Raw genomic sequence first — 15,887 nt, forward strand, 5'->3', positions numbered from 1 at the left:
TGAACTGAATGAAAGGAAGGCAATGATTGATTATGTGTGTGTGAATGAAAGGATGCGAAGATGTGTAATGGATGCAAGAGCTTATAGAGGTAGGGGGAATGGACTTTCTGACCACTCTTTGGTGGTGGCCAGAATCAAGATCCAAGTAAGATGGAGAAATAGAAGAAGGGAAGGACGGGAAGAAGGAGTATTTGCAAGGAGAGTGGAAAGGTTACACGAGGATGAGAAAAAGGCAGAATATAAGAGAAGTGGAGGAACGATTGGGCAAATATGAATTGGAGCAGATGGGGGACGTGGAAGGTGTGTGAAGGATATTCACAGAAGAATTATTTGCAGCATGTTATTTGGTGTGTGGGATGAAGAGAAGACGGAGGGGGGTGCAAGGAACAGCGTGGTGGAATGAAGAGGTGAGACAGGCTGTGGCACAAAAGAAGAAAGCATACAATGAATGGATGAGAAATAGGGGAGTGGAAGAAGTTGAGAGGCGGAAGAGAGAGTTATATGTAGAAAGGAAGAGAGAGGTGAAAAGATTAGTAAGAGAGAGTAAGAAGAGAGTGGATGAGGAATTTGGAAGGAATTTGAGTGTACAGTGGAGGGACTGTAAGAAAATGATCTGGAAAGAGATGAAGAGAGTAAGACAGAGCAGAAGTGAAGTTAGCAGGGGAGTGAAAGATAAAAATGGTAGATTACTAGTGGAGAATGGAGAAAAAGTGAGCAGATGGAGAGAACACTAAAGAATTGTTGAACATTGAGGATGGAAGTAATGCGAGTATAAGTGGCTGGGGAATGGCTGGGAGAAGGAGGGAGGTGAGAAGACAGGAAGAAATCAGTAGGGTAGATGTCGTGGAAGCAATGAAGAAAGTTAAACTGGGGAAAGCCCCAGGAATTGATGGAGTGTGTGGTGAAATGCTGAAGCATGGGGGAGAGATAGTAGTAGAATGGATGTGGAAGATGTGCAGATTGGCCTGGGAGGAAGGTAGAGTCCCGGAGGAATGGAAGCCAGGTATAATTATTCCCTTGTACAAAGGAAAGGGGAAAAAAGAAGTGTTTGGTAGTCATAGGGGAATTTGTCTTCTTGGTATAATAGGAAAAGTGTATGGTAGGATACTTATTGACAGAGTTAGAGAAAGAACAGAGGAATTAGTTGGAGAAGAACAGGGAGGCTTTAGGAAGGGAAGAGGTTGTGTAAATCAGGTATTCATTCTTAGATCTTTAGTGGAAAAATGTCTAGAGAAGGGAAAGAAGTTGTATGCGGCTTTCATGGATTTGGAGAAAGCATATGACAGGGTGGATAGACAAGGATTGTAGAAAGTATTAAGAATATATGGAGTAGATGGGAAGTTGTTGAATGCTGTGAAGAGTATGTATGATGGTGCTAAGGCTGCAGTGCGTGTGGATGGTGAACTGAGTGAATTTTTCTCTTTGGAGGTTGGGTTGAAACAGGCATGTGTCATGTCTCCATGGTTGTTCAATCTGTACATGGATGGGGTAATAAAAGAGGTACAAGGTAGGGTAGTGGATGTTGGAGTGGCCATGGTGAGAGAGGGCAGTGTTTGGAAACTCCCTGTACTGTTGTTTGCAGATGATACTGTGTTGTTGGATGAAGACGAAGGGGAGCTGCAGGGCTTGGTGGATGAGTTTGGGAGAGTGTGTAAGAAACGGAATCTAAAGGTGAATGTAGGGAAGTGTAAAGTGATGGTCTTTGAGAGAGGTGAAGTCAGTGAATGTACAGCGAGGTTGGATAGTGAGGAATTGGAAAATGTGAGTACGTTTAAGTACTTGGGTAGTGTGATGAGTAAGGATGGAGGCTTGGAGGGTGAAGTGCTTGAAAGGGTTCGGTACAGCAGTGAAGAAAGGTTGCTGGTTCCTTGAAAGCAGTGATAAGAAACAGGGAAGTGAGCATGGAAGTGAAAAAGTTACTACATGACAGTATTGTGATACCAACTCTAACGTCTGGAAGTGAAGCTTGGACGTTGTTGGAAGGGCACAAGTCAAGAGTGAGAGCAGTGGAAATGAGTTATTTAAAAGGAGCCTGTGGAGTCACATGGAGAGACAGGTTGACAAATGAGGATATAAAGGAGCGTTGTGGTGTGGATGTGGATGTGATAGGAAGCGTTAGGAGGAATACACTGAGGAAGCGTTACGAGGAATACACTGAGGTTGTTTGGCCATGTGGAAAGGATGGAGGGTGAAAGACTGACGAAGAGAGTGTATGTGAGTGAGGTGCAGGGGGGAGGAGTGAGGGGGAGGCCGAGGATGAGATGGAGGGATGGGGTGGAGAGGTATATGAGAGAGGGCCGGGTATAGGTTGGGAGCAGGGCAGTGAAATGGCGAGGGACAGGACGACGTGGAGGCGATTTGTTTGTGGCCACCCCGAACGGGATTGAGGCGCCTGGCAATAGATAGATAATGTTGCCACACTTTTGTCCCGAAGACTCATCGCAGCCTGTGATCCCTTGCGTGTACAGCGGATAATGATAGCTGATATGCCCTGCTCTTTTCAAACGTTTTTAGACTACTATACCCTTTTCACCTTAAACCTGGCCCAGATTTTCGGTCTTGTGCATCTTATTTCATGTAAATGAGTGGCAGAAAAAGACAATGTTACGGCTCTATACGTCCTTCCCATAATAGGTGATTAGCGACATATTCCAATGTTAAGCTACTGTTACGTCCCTGTACCACACTGCCACAGGTTCCAACAGCAGTAGTTCAGTTCAGCAAAGGGCGTTGCCCTGTGAGTTATTCTTCTTATAGTCAGTCTTTCGGTGTGCAACAACGAGATCAGCTCAGGCGTTGTAAATAAACACTGGGTTAAGTTCGCTCTTTTTTTTTTTCTTTTTTTCCATACAGTTACACTTAGCTCCATTTGCACTAGAATGATCTACATTCTCTGCCCTCGAGAAGGCAACAGTTGCCAACTCGGAGACATCCAATTAAAATATCCAGAGTTGTCTTACATTATATAACAGTATAAATGCTTTAGCACACAAACTGAGATAAAATTACATAATGTTATGCAGCGTATATTCTGGTTCCCGACTTCTTGGTTCCAGACACGGTGCGGTTCTGGGTTCTTTATTCCCGACCGGGTCAGTATCAGCAAGGAAGGAAAACACAAACACCACGGGTCAAAGGCACACTTATATATTATCAAGAAACAAATACACACACCGTCCTATGATCAAAACAGGGGAGTTACAGTGAAGGAAAATAGTGTTTTACAACAAAAGGCTTTCTACCTAGCTCAGCAAGTCTGACCTTTCCACGGAGGTACACCTTTCCGATATGAGGTTATAACCACACAGTGTCACAGGTAATGTTCCACGGCTATGTCAGGCAAGTGAAGTGCAATATACACAGACAACACAGTTCAGTATATTCAGTGGGCCACGTAGGACAGTATACATCCAGTTCCTTAATTTTAAGTGAAATGCGCACTCCCGCAGCCAGACCCCCCACCCCGCTACGGAGCCGCTGCCCCACCCCTACCCCAGGAGGACACCACGGTGGGCCGGATGACAGTTGCCCGGCTCGAGAGCGAAACAGGCCCAGGTACACCCCGGCCATATGTCCCACTTCCCCTCAACCTGCTCAACCACAACATCACAGGGAAACGAGACTACTCCTCAGCCAGAGCAGCCCTCGCCAGGATCGGGGTGGGACTGCTCCAGATACAGTCCCAGGCAGCACCGCGGTAATGGCCACTGTATGTATCGGGCAGGGAACGGCCACTATACGTCCCTCAGCTGTTTCCCTCTGCAGCCCCGCGATGACGGCCACTGTACGCGTCGGGGAAGGAACAGCCACTGTATGTCCTTCTGCTGCAGCCACATCTGGAGCCTGCCTAGGTGTGGCAGCTATTGAGCGCACACCGACAGGCAAAGGCAGGAGTAGAACTGCGACGACGGCCACTGTACGCGTTGGGGAGGGAAAGGCCACTGTACATCCCTCCTCCACCTCCTTCTCCTCCTCCTCCTCTTCCTACAGTAGTAGCCCCGCAGTAATGGCCACTGTATGTACCAGGGAGGGAATGGCCACTGTACATCCCTCAGCTACTTCCCGTTGGGCAGGCAGAGCCATGGCGACAGCCACTGTATGTGCCGGGGAGGGAACGGCCACTGTATGTCCCTCATCTGCCTCTTCCTCCTTTGGGAGCAGCCCCACGGAGACGGCAAATGTACATGCTGGGGAAGGAACGGCCACTGTACATCCTTTTGCTGATACCCCAAGGGGCTGTGGAACCGCGACAACGGTCACTGTACGCCCTTCATCCACAGTCCCGAGGGTTCTCCTGGAGGGGAAGGTCCCTTGCGTGGCCCACTCCCCACCCCTCGGCTGCGTGGGACGCCCTTCTCTCTCTCCCTCCAGGTGTGATTCCCCGGAGGTGCTGCTGTTCCAGGAGTGGTGGCGAGGTCCTGTCGCCGAAGGCAGGGATTGCACCCTACAGCCTGCCCCTGGATGATGCCAGATCCTGATGGATGCCCCGCAGCGAGGTGCTGCAGCCAACCCCTGACGGTGACCCAAACTAGAGGCGACCACAGTCCTAGGCCGCCCAGGGCCAGCCTGTGGACCCCATGGCGGGACCGCTCTTACCCCACTTGCCGTCAGCCCTCCGCCAGGAGCAAGAAGTGGCAGGCCAGACTCCTGACACTGTTCGACCCCAGTCCCGAGGGCCCCTTACCAAGTCGAGGCCTGAGCAGGAAAGGGCCTCCCTGCACCCCAGACCAGACACGCGCCCGGGCCGCAACGCCCCCAAGAGCTGTCCCATGCATCCTGTAGGAGGTCTTCCCAGAAGGGCTCCCTCCCACTCCCAGGCTTCACCTCAGTTACACGCAGGCCTCAGCAGCACAGTGACGACGCTCCCAGATCCCAGTGTCGTGCTAAAGACTTTTAACAGTGAAAGTGACTGCTAGTGATTATAAAACAATGAGACAGAAACACTACCCATAAAGGTCTCTACTCCAGTTTATCCAGAGTACTGTGTATATGTCTAAGCACCCCAGAACCAGAGTAATATCCTAGTGTGTGGCCAAAGAGACCATCCTACCACATACAGTTCAGAGAGACCAAGTGTTTGAATAGTGTCACCACGGCTATGTGATATTCTCTCGTGTATTGATTCGGGTGTAAACACCGTTCCCATGTGATATGTTATGCTACAGTAGTATTAATTAACCTGTCGCTTTACCCCATCCATATTCAGTGTATCTTTGTATGTATAATGAAAGGGAATTGAACTGAGACAATAGATGTGTCAAGGTGTACTGCTTAGTTTTTATGCCCTGTTCCTTTGTAAGTGTTCTATTTCCAGTCATATTCTTGTCGGTTTCAGAGGCTCCATATCAGCTCTTCCTTAGAGCTGTGTGTGTGTGTGTGTGTGTGTGTGTGTGTGTGTGTGTGTGTGTGTGTGCAAATGACAATATTCTCGTCTATGCTACTTATGCAAAATAGATCACGTCAATATCTATTAGATATAAGCAGTACTTTTAAGTAATACCGAGGTGTAATATGCAAAAGAAACTGGTAAGAGGTGCTAGAATCCCTCCTGAACCGTTGAGAAAACGGTCCAGAGTTTAGTAAATGTCCTTGTCCCGTAGTCTTGTTAGTTTAGGGAACATTATAGCATTTTTTCCTTACTAACTTAATTCTCCATATGGCACATTAATAATGGTTTATATGTTTCTATTTAGGCAACCTGTGTTGGTATCAAAAGGATATGAACATCATAAAAGAGCATACTGAGGTGTAACCTTCAGGATAAATAAATAAAACGGAGCAAGAAAGCCTCCTAAGTTAACGAGAATGCTGGCCATGGTGCTGATGGTGACCAACGCTAGCACAGTGTCCACTCCTGTGCTGGTGATGGTGATTGATGCTGCACAGTGTCCGATCCTGGTGTTACTGATGGTGATTGATGCTGGCATAGTGTCCAGGTCTTGTGCTGGTGATGGTGATTGATGCTAGCACAGTGTCCAGTCCTGGTGTCGGTGGGGGCGGCATTGTGGGGGACAGACGATGATGCCTGTCAACTCGTGGTCCCTCAGCGGCCCCCACCCCACAAAGTAGCGGCCCTGGCGACGGGTGGGGAAAGGCGCAGCGCGGTGGTGTGACTGGAAGTGAGGGTTGGCGCAGAAATAACTATCGTGCGCCAGCTGTAGCAACAGACAAATAAAATATTACTTGTAAAGTACTTGCGGGAAAACTAATATTTGGATCACTGCATAGCAATGCAGAAATTTTAAAAGGCCTTCATATACAGGGCACAAGTTGATTTATACATCATCACCATCATTATAATCATCCTAACCTCTTCACCCCACCCTTTAAGGATGGATAAAATAAAATTCAGGCACAAGGAAAGAGAAAATAGTAAAAGTAGGGGAACTATCAACAGCATGCCATTGAAATGGGCCAGACACTCATTCTTATATCATTCAAGCCCCCGGAATTCTGGCTCCACTACACAGGACTAACTGTCTGCACACATTTCAGTATTTCTCTCTATGCATACATTTCAGAGACACCCACCAGATAGGCGTCAGTCCTTCAACTGTTTAACCAAATGGGGTGCAAGACGGCTGCTACACTACATTCACTTGCAGACACTGCAGCATTACACTTCTTACTCGAACAATTAAGAAACTCTTACATGACATTCAGAAAAGTTAGTTGAATCTCGAAGATCACATCACTGGGTTTCGAAAGTCATGACTCAGCGTCTCAGTATTTATCGTAAATCGTAACGAAGTGAAACAAGATTTGCCGTATGTCTACATTTGTATTATCACAAGCAAAAGCTCGCCGACGGTCTCCTTCGTATTCCCCCTTCAACGTCAGACAGTAATATTAGTGCTCATATTCGTTTGCTGTATGTTCCACGTTGCTATCACATAAATTATTTTATGTAATGCCTTCCATCCCCACAACCGGCTCGGAGGCGTCAGCAAAAATTTAACTGTTATAGTATAGTTGCGGAAAATGATATCACTCCTCTTTTTTTTTTGTGTGTGTGTGTGGAACAATTGTGAACCTTACAAAATATTAAAAGAAAAAAGTTGGACTTTGAGGATCGCATCACTCTGCTCAATGTCATTGCTCAATGTTTTGTTACGTACCGTTGTGAAGTGAAACAATTATGATGTCTGTAAATGTACACTCGAGAACCACGGTTTCTATTCATCCTCTAATCCTACACCCCAACAGAAAAAAAAAAACTGCAGTCAGGGTCTCATACCGAACAAAGATCAGGTGTGTAGTGTTCAGGTGGTAGTTGGAGGCTTATACTGGTCGAGGAACATCTGGTGATGACACTGTTATTAACACAAGCTAAGAAATTTTGATTTACTAGCAACAGATCTTTGCTGGGTATAAATCCCTGGATACAATGTCACTAAAAACACACGGGTGTATTGCAGTATATACATATAGGATGTGTAATATACAGCACCCACCACAGAGTCGAGGACCTCCGGCCACACCTCCCGCTGCAACAACATCTGATCATAGTCCCACAGGTTACGGGGCGGCCACCTGGCCATAGCCGCCAGAAGCGAGGTTAACTTGGCGCCATTGCGAGTTCGAGACCCGCCCCACATACCTGTGTATATGCATAACAAGTTTACTCATATACTCGTATACTGTAACTACGTTCTCGGGTGTATAGGTACATTACAACGAAATATTGAAAATACTGTTAAGGTCTGGCTGAAGCTGGCCAACCATCCATTCACTTGATGCAAAGACCACACCGAGTGGCAAGCCAAATGGTTTTCTGTATTCAGGGAAATTTAGTGTGCTAGGAGGTAATTATATAGCAAAAAAAAAAAAAAAAAATGCCTAGTGGTTCAGTCAGTGGCGTAGCTAGAGAGGAACGGAAGGGACACGGTTCATCTAGTCAAACAATTGACCCCCCCACTGGTTCCCCTGTTTTAAGTACCGGATTATTTAATGTGTGCACATTGTACTGCAGTGAGCTTCCCGGAACTTCTTCATTTGTGGACATCTGGCAGTACCACGGCGTCTATTAATTTAAGGTACTTCACCTGCATGTGGCCTATGCGGGATTAAATCCACGAGGAGGGTGGGAAAAAAAGGGGCAAAAAATAATGTGGCTTAGCACACTGCATTCTCTAATCTTCTACTAATATTTATAACAATCTGTCAAAAGACAGATATTATTAGCTACATGCTATGTCAACTGAAGGGTGAAGGATGTTGAAACACTCGTGCCAACTTCCGACTGTTGTGGCTGGAATTGCTGTGCGTGATATCAAGGAGGGCGGTGGAGCTGCCATATTACGTACAGTACAGTAAGGATTATCTGGGGTAGTTATGAAGCAATTATTTGAATACATCCCCTGCTAATGTGGCCCCTTTATGGTCATATAGTGATTACTCATGCTGGGCATGACAGAATTTTTGGAATTCATAAAGCCCTACCTGCAAAAATGAGTTTGTTGTGGCCATTAAAAGATTATTCAGATAGGAAGTGGGCCAAGAGGCAAACCAAGGAGGATATGGGCTGAGGTTCTTTTAATGGATATCCCCGGGCTAGAGTACTGAACAGGGAAACGGCTCGAAATGGCGATGTATGGACAGTTGTCATCAGGTGACAGAACCTACTCGTACGCATGGTAAGACAGTGTATGATTACAAAAGGTAAATATAAACGGAATCCATGTTGAAGTCACCTGCCAGTATGCGTCCATTGTGGCTGGGGTGGTCACGCATGATGTGTAGCAGCGCTGTGGAGTTGTGTAGCCACTGGTTTACAGCGGCAACCTCCCGCGGCAAGATGGCGGAGTCAACATCACGCACCAGGAACTCCGTCACCAGAGGGTCACCCATGGGAAGAAACCGCCACATCTTACCCACCAACGCTGTCCCATAGCTTCTTCGTCCCCCACCACCACTCTTGCCATCTGTCGATAGTTTGGAGGCAGCATCATAAGATAGACGATATAACCACTGCACCCTAAAAGCATCAGCGCAAGTGGACAGGTCATGTCCTTCGTAGAAGGGATAACAGATGGACAGCCAGGGTAACTGAGTCGGAACACAGAGATTAAGTGAGAGGTTGAGGCAGAGAGAAATGATACTTGGTGATTTGCTGGGATTAGGTGGAACATCATAACTGCAGTGGATTCATCATAGACGGTGATGATGATGACAGTAGAATAAGTTTTTGCATAGAACTCTGATGTCTTGTCCCCTGATGGTGAGGTTTTGGATACAGTATAATGGGTTTTAAATTCATTTTAATAAAGAACTTCAGCATCACGAGAAGGAGCCGCTAAAGCCGTGGTCACACGGATACATTTTCGTGTAATAGCAAGAGCAATGAAATTCTTTCAAAGTTGTCACGCGAGTCGTTTTGTCCAGCCAAGAAAAAATTAAGTGAACATCGCCGGGCGAGTTGAGAGACGAATGATGCAGGCAGGAGTATAGAAATAAAACAGTGTATGAGATAAACGCTAACTAACGAAGATGCAGCTATTCTTGCTATGTTGATGATTATAAAAAAGAAAAGGAATATTACTGAAACTTTCGTGGACTCGCAAGTAGCTCACTAGATGAAGGAGAAAGAGCACTTACTATAAACTGATTACAGAGCATAATTTAGAAGACCCAGAATCCATGAGGCAGTGGATATGTCTCAGCAAACTTCAATATCGTCATCTACGGTACAGAGTCGTGTCACGAAAGCTTGGTCAAGCGAATTACAGCCAAGACGGCCTCTGTACCAACATCCAGTGTATCCTACCACAGTGATTTTACATTATGTTCATATATTACCCTTACAATATTTTACATGTATATTATCTAAGGCTTACAACAAAAGTGTATCCCAGCGTTACTGTAATCTTCGCCCAAGTCCACAAATACTCTGGTATACATTCATGGTTTATATGAAGTCTGCACATCTTTAAATCAAACCAAACCAAGGGCTAACCACTGTCTACTCGTTAGCTAATGGTTTGTTGTTAGGTGCGCGAAGTGGAAAAAATAAGCATGCGGAAGGTGCCATGTTGAATGTGGACAGAAGATGAAGATATTTACAAGATGAGGCTTTGGGTCACAGACAGGAAGGTGGTAAATGTAATGCAGTTAACTTTAATTTAGTATCATGAATGTGTAATTGTTGGTGTAGTGCCTTAATTACCTGATATTCGCTGTGACGGCCGTGATTTTCTTAGCATAGCTCCTATAAAATTTTCATAATTCTTTTCGGTCCCTTTGAACTCTGTATCCATACGGTCGTCATCTCTACCACCTTGCGTTGCGTTCTTGTCCACATATTCGTCATCCCTTCTGTTATGTGATATGTTCTTATATTCAGCATCCCTCTTGTCTTCTGCTGGTGAGTTGAGGTGGGGGTGCCAAGGGGTGGGTGTGGTGGAGGTGTGGGTGATGTGGTGGGTGGTGGGGGTGAAGAAGATGTGGCTGATCTGGCAAGGGTCGAAGTGAGGGTAGCGGCAATACAGCTGACAGAGGAAAGCACGGCCATCGCTGTTTAACAGAGACGTGTTGTGGTACAGGCGTACTATCCAACCTGCAAATAATAATAATAATAATAATAATGACCAAAATGATAAAAATATGATGCTGATTATACGATGATGATGATGATGATAAATACCCATTTTGCTCATCAATACCAACACTGGCTACAGCGCCATCAGGTAGTGTACACAACCTCTGCCTGTTGGCTTATGTGCAGAGAAGGATCACTCACACACTGCAACACCCGCACCCTACAGTAACTGATCTGAAGGCCGAACATATGACTGTCATGTTCGGTCAGTATTTTTAAAATCTAATTTTACTTCGTCTTTGCCTTACCCTTAACACTTCCACCAAGTCTGGTAAAAATCGAATAACATCTGAGCTACAGAGTCGAATCATAGACCCTGCCCTCTGACTGGTTATTTTCAAAATCGAAATCGCCCCAACCTTGGCTTACTTCTAATCCTTCCTCCCAATTTGGTCTAAAATGGAAGGAAACTGTTTCAAAACATCATACCATATGACTCTGCCTTTTAACCAAAGCTCATAAAGACAACACAACAACCCTTTGGCTGACCTTTAGCACTTCTACCAAGTTTGGTTAAAATCGAATGAAAGTTATCTCAGTTTTATCAGCCAGTGACAGACAGGCACAGAGACACGGACACACACATGCACACAGGCGCCTGGGCGCCAGGTCAATTAAACCCCGTTGTTCTACCGTGTGAGTGGGTGTAATAATACTATAACCACAGCAGATGCTTAATAATTACGTTGTGCTACTAAACCTGTACATATGAACACAGATAATGTTAATAACTAGGAGCCATTCTGCATATAAATACAAGCTTTAACATTCTTAGGCTCAAATGAACCACCCTCAGAGGAATACAATAACTGCCCAACATTATCTGAAATTAACAAAATACTATATTTCTTCCAACCACGACAGTCAGTGATGAATATCATCACTCTCAGGGTCTTGTGACTTATTCTTAGCAGAATAGAATCGTCTGGTGTTAGACAGAATAACAGTTGTCCAAACCATGAAAAAGGGAACTACACTAGAAACGATGTATGAATCAACAGAAGCACGGAAAAAGCGCACGTTAATATAATTAACTTAGTAAGACCACTATTGGATCTGACACGGTTAAGAGAAGGTGTAAAATAACTGTTGACTGTAAATGTCTATCTATCTATCTATATACCTAGGCTGCTTCCCCCAAGGAAAGGGAGGTAGCCGAGACAGGACGACACACTCCCCATTTACTCATCCATTCTCGCATCTTAGCCCCACAGGGGAGAACGGACAGATCCTCACCGCACCACACCGCACAAGGGTCAACTGCGCAATGCAATCAGTGACATCCGCAGCAGGGCCTGACAGCAGAACTGGTTTACCCCTGCCACATCATAACAGACCCATCTCCTTACCCGCACCTGACCTGACAAGCTGATCAGACCAAATGCGGGAGAATATCCCCTCAGGGCTGCGTCATCACTTATTCATTCACAATTTCTCTCCATTTATTTCTGTCACGCACAGCCACTCTTCCTTGCTCAACAGACATCCCTCTCGCATCCAGCGCTCTCTTCACACTGTCCATCCAACCTATTCGTGGTCTTCCTCTCAACCTTACACCTCTCACATCAGATCTAGTTATCTTTTTCACCAATCGCTCATTATCCATTCTCTCCATATGCCCAAACCATCGCAACACCCTCTGCTCAACTCTACCAACCATCTCCCGAACAACTCCGGTTCTCCTTCGCACTTCATCATTCCGCACTCGATCCATACGCGTCACTCCACACATACTCCTCAAACACCTCACCTCCATTACATTCAAACTTTTCCTCTCTGCTACACCTATATTCCATGTTTCAGCCCCATATAACGCAGTCGGTACCACAACACCCTCATACAGCCTTCTCTTTACATCCATTCTAAGCGAACGACATCTATACACTTTTTTCATTCCTCCCAGCACCTTTCCTACTTCATTTATTCTAAACTTCACTTCTGCATCTATTCTTCCATCCACAGCAACATGTGACCCTAGATATTTAAAACACTCTACCTCCTCAACCAACTCGCCATTCAAAACTATATTCATCCCCCTACCATCTACCAACCTCGTACACTTCATCACTTTACTCTTATTCTCATTTACTTTCAATTTCCTCCTTTCACACACCCTTCCAAACTCCTCTACTGTAAATGTACTGTGAGAGGATAAAGCGTCCGCCAAAGATCTGGTAATCCATAGCATAAAAGTGGAATACGGTAATTCGAGAAAGGCATGACTCCATTTGGCCCCTTCGTTCTGATCAAGCCATTTCTTTGTATTACTGTTCTATTTCCAGACGATTTTACTCAGCTCTGGACAGACTTTTCTAACTGGACAGATTAGATAGTTTTACTAACCATTTCTGCTTTATGGTTGGTTAGTAAAAATGATCATAATGCGATATGACATGGTTTGATTTCTGAGCCCAAGATATGTATTACTGATTCCTCATCTGACTTACTGTCATTCATAATGACGCTTCTCTATTCAGAGAATATCGTCATGCTGAAGGGGTTAAAAGGCATTTATTGAAAAGGCCACACCAGCAGCCTCCCATCCCCACACCGTTTGACACCCGCCCCATAATGACGGGAACACTCCACCACCTGACACCCCGCCATGACTCGGCTTTTTACTTTGGCGCCGAAAACACCGCGAGATGCACTGCCCTGTCACCCATCCTGTTTACTGTTCTTCTCGTAGACTCACAGACAGATAATTTTCTTATAATCTACCTTTTAATAAAGGATCGATAATTGTTCCGCTGCTGTTTACTTTGCTTTGTTGCCTACTACCTTTGTATTTACCTACAGACGATATATTTAAAAGGGTAATCAATCCTTCAAACACAATGACTTATTAGATAAGTTTATTCTTGCAACCGCCAGTTAGTATTATTAAACTAAGAGAATGACCTCTTCTGCAGAAACTGTTAATGAAGGCTGTATCAAACCCTTCAATCAGTGTCTCCCAGGGTGAATAATATCGTCCAGTGACTGCAAGGATCAGTTAAACAATATATACGCTCTCTGGCTGAGGCAATTAACCTTATACCTGCAATGTAATATTTTCCAATTTTATTTCAGCTAACGTCAGAACATGCTTCTTTTTATCTTTATTTATTTATTTATCTTTTATTTATTCTGTGACTATCGACCACCCATATGTTGTTCGACTTTGGGCAGCATTGTAGGCGTGACAGGAGGCGTGGAAGCACCTCATGGTGAATTATTAATCATATAAAACCTTGACATTCTTTTATATGCCGTTTGTCACTTCGGTATTGATAAAGTTTGCGTCAATAACAATGAGAGGGTACGGAGGGTGTAATATACAAAATTAACCACCTATGTAGAGGTGTTCCGAAATTTCAGGGTACCTTAAAATACGACGGTTTCATTGCTTGAAAATTTATACTTCATTTAAGCGAACGTCCAACATTTTGACTCAGATCAAAGAAACCAACCACAAAGGTGGTTTATATATACGGTATATATATATATATATATATATATATATATATATATATATATATATATATATATATATATATCATACATACAGAGAGAGAGAGAGAGAGAAATGAGTGGGTCTCAGGAGAGTGACGCACTTCATGGTATTGTTGTGTTAAGTGATAAATGCTGTATCAACATGGGTCCAGTTCTTAACCGTTACCAAGCTACGATTACTGACGACCTTATGCTGGAAAATTACCTATAAGTTCACAAGGTAGTCCCGTAGATGCTGAGAACTGCACCCATGTTGATACCACTTTTATTACCCAGATTTGGCCCAAGAATAATCCCTTGAAGTTTGGCACAATTTATTCCGAAACACACACACACACGCATACACACACACACACACACACACACACACACACACACACACACACACACACACACACACACACATATATATATAGAGAGAGAGAGATTATTCTTGGGATACAACTTTTGCTTTTGAAATTCATTTTACTGTCTTAACTCCTCCTACACATTGACATCCTTATCCTCATCCTTTCAGCGCACATGGTAGCCTCCCACTCCATCCCAATCGACCGTCAGCGATCAGTCGAGGGGACCATGGATATTTACTTGTAGCAGCGCTGAAGTCTCCTATTAAGAAGGTAAAACGAGATTTTTTTTTTTTCTTTGCCTCAAGCATACTCCAAAGGTTCCTTTACAATATTTGCTTTGGAGATAGTTGATATCTCTTACCGATACTGTTCTTGCGTGATGCTCTGCACAAAGTTCGCACAACAGAGAGACAGACATACAGGCAAACTTACGATTATAGAACGATAAAGAGTATGTGTACACACACACACACACACACACACACACACACACACACACACACACACACACACACTCATACAGATCCATCTGTGAGTAGTACGAGATGTCTTTTCTATGTCGTGTGTTGATAAAATATAGTCCCTGAACTTCCATCTGCCAATCTGCCATTCCTGCAGATAAAGTTCCATTTGTACTGAGTACGAGTGGTCAATTTCTTCTCACTGTATGGTTGCATGTGTTTCTCGTGCTAGTTAATGATTTTGGGAAGAAGTGGAGCTCTCGAGAAACAAAAGACTAGCGTTTGCTGTTGTTGTAACTGTTTTTGGGCTGTATTCTCGTAGCTTCTGAGGCTTTCTAGCACTTAGTGCTTACGGATTTATTTCGCATATCATACTTTATTCTCGTTTATTTATTTATTTATTCTGCACTATAAACTGTATAATTACCATTACGTACAAAAATAAGCTGGCTAGGTAAAGGTGCTACGAAGCCTTATTATCCGACAAGAATACAAGCCTAAGACAGTCACATGGTACAGAAATGAGGAATACGTTAATTTTACTGACCTTTATACAGTTTTTGAACATCCTTGATTCTGTCTTCTATGGTTGCGAAATACTGCTTGAATATCTGAGGATGGTTCATGTCGCCGTAAACACTGTATGACACCACCCTCTGACCTGGGCCTCTGCTGCTGGACCAATCACTGCACAAAGACTCATTCTGTGAGGCTGGGATTGGTCCACCTAACCTTGGGCAACCACAGTCGTATTCGTCGTATTTAATCATTTGCCAAGGATACGCCATGTCCCCCAGGCTGATGAGTTTAAGATTTTTCGAACTTGAGGTGAGGAAACCGAATATCAAGAGTGACAAAAACGCAAATAAATAAAAGAGAGCACCACGCCGACGTCGCAGCGCGGTAACCATCCTGCACACCCCCAACGCATGCTGTTCCCTACTGCACTGAGGATTCTTCCCACTCGCTCCGGAGTTGCCAGTA

General features: G+C 44.5%; 1 protein-coding gene across 1 annotated transcript; it reads right to left on the reverse strand.

The window, feature by feature from the left end:
* Positions 1-5,963: 5,963 nt before the first annotated feature.
* On the reverse strand, positions 5,964-15,814 carry LOC145404666 (uncharacterized). The gene is made up of 5 exons (XM_080276211.1): positions 15,451-15,814; positions 10,448-10,555; positions 8,694-8,924; positions 7,455-7,600; positions 5,964-6,155 (listed from the first exon to the last, which is right to left on the reverse strand). The coding sequence occupies exons 1-5, from the start codon at positions 15,812-15,814 to the stop codon at positions 5,964-5,966; spliced, it is 1,041 nt and encodes a 346-aa protein (XP_080132337.1).
* Between the last annotated feature and the right edge of the window lie 73 nt (positions 15,815-15,887).

Source organism: Coenobita brevimanus, chromosome 7 (genome assembly GCF_032717465.1).
Source record: "Coenobita brevimanus isolate Jiangsu-jjx chromosome 7, ASM3271746v2, whole genome shotgun sequence".
In the NCBI taxonomy this organism is placed as follows: Eukaryota; Metazoa; Arthropoda; class Malacostraca; order Decapoda; family Coenobitidae; genus Coenobita; species Coenobita brevimanus.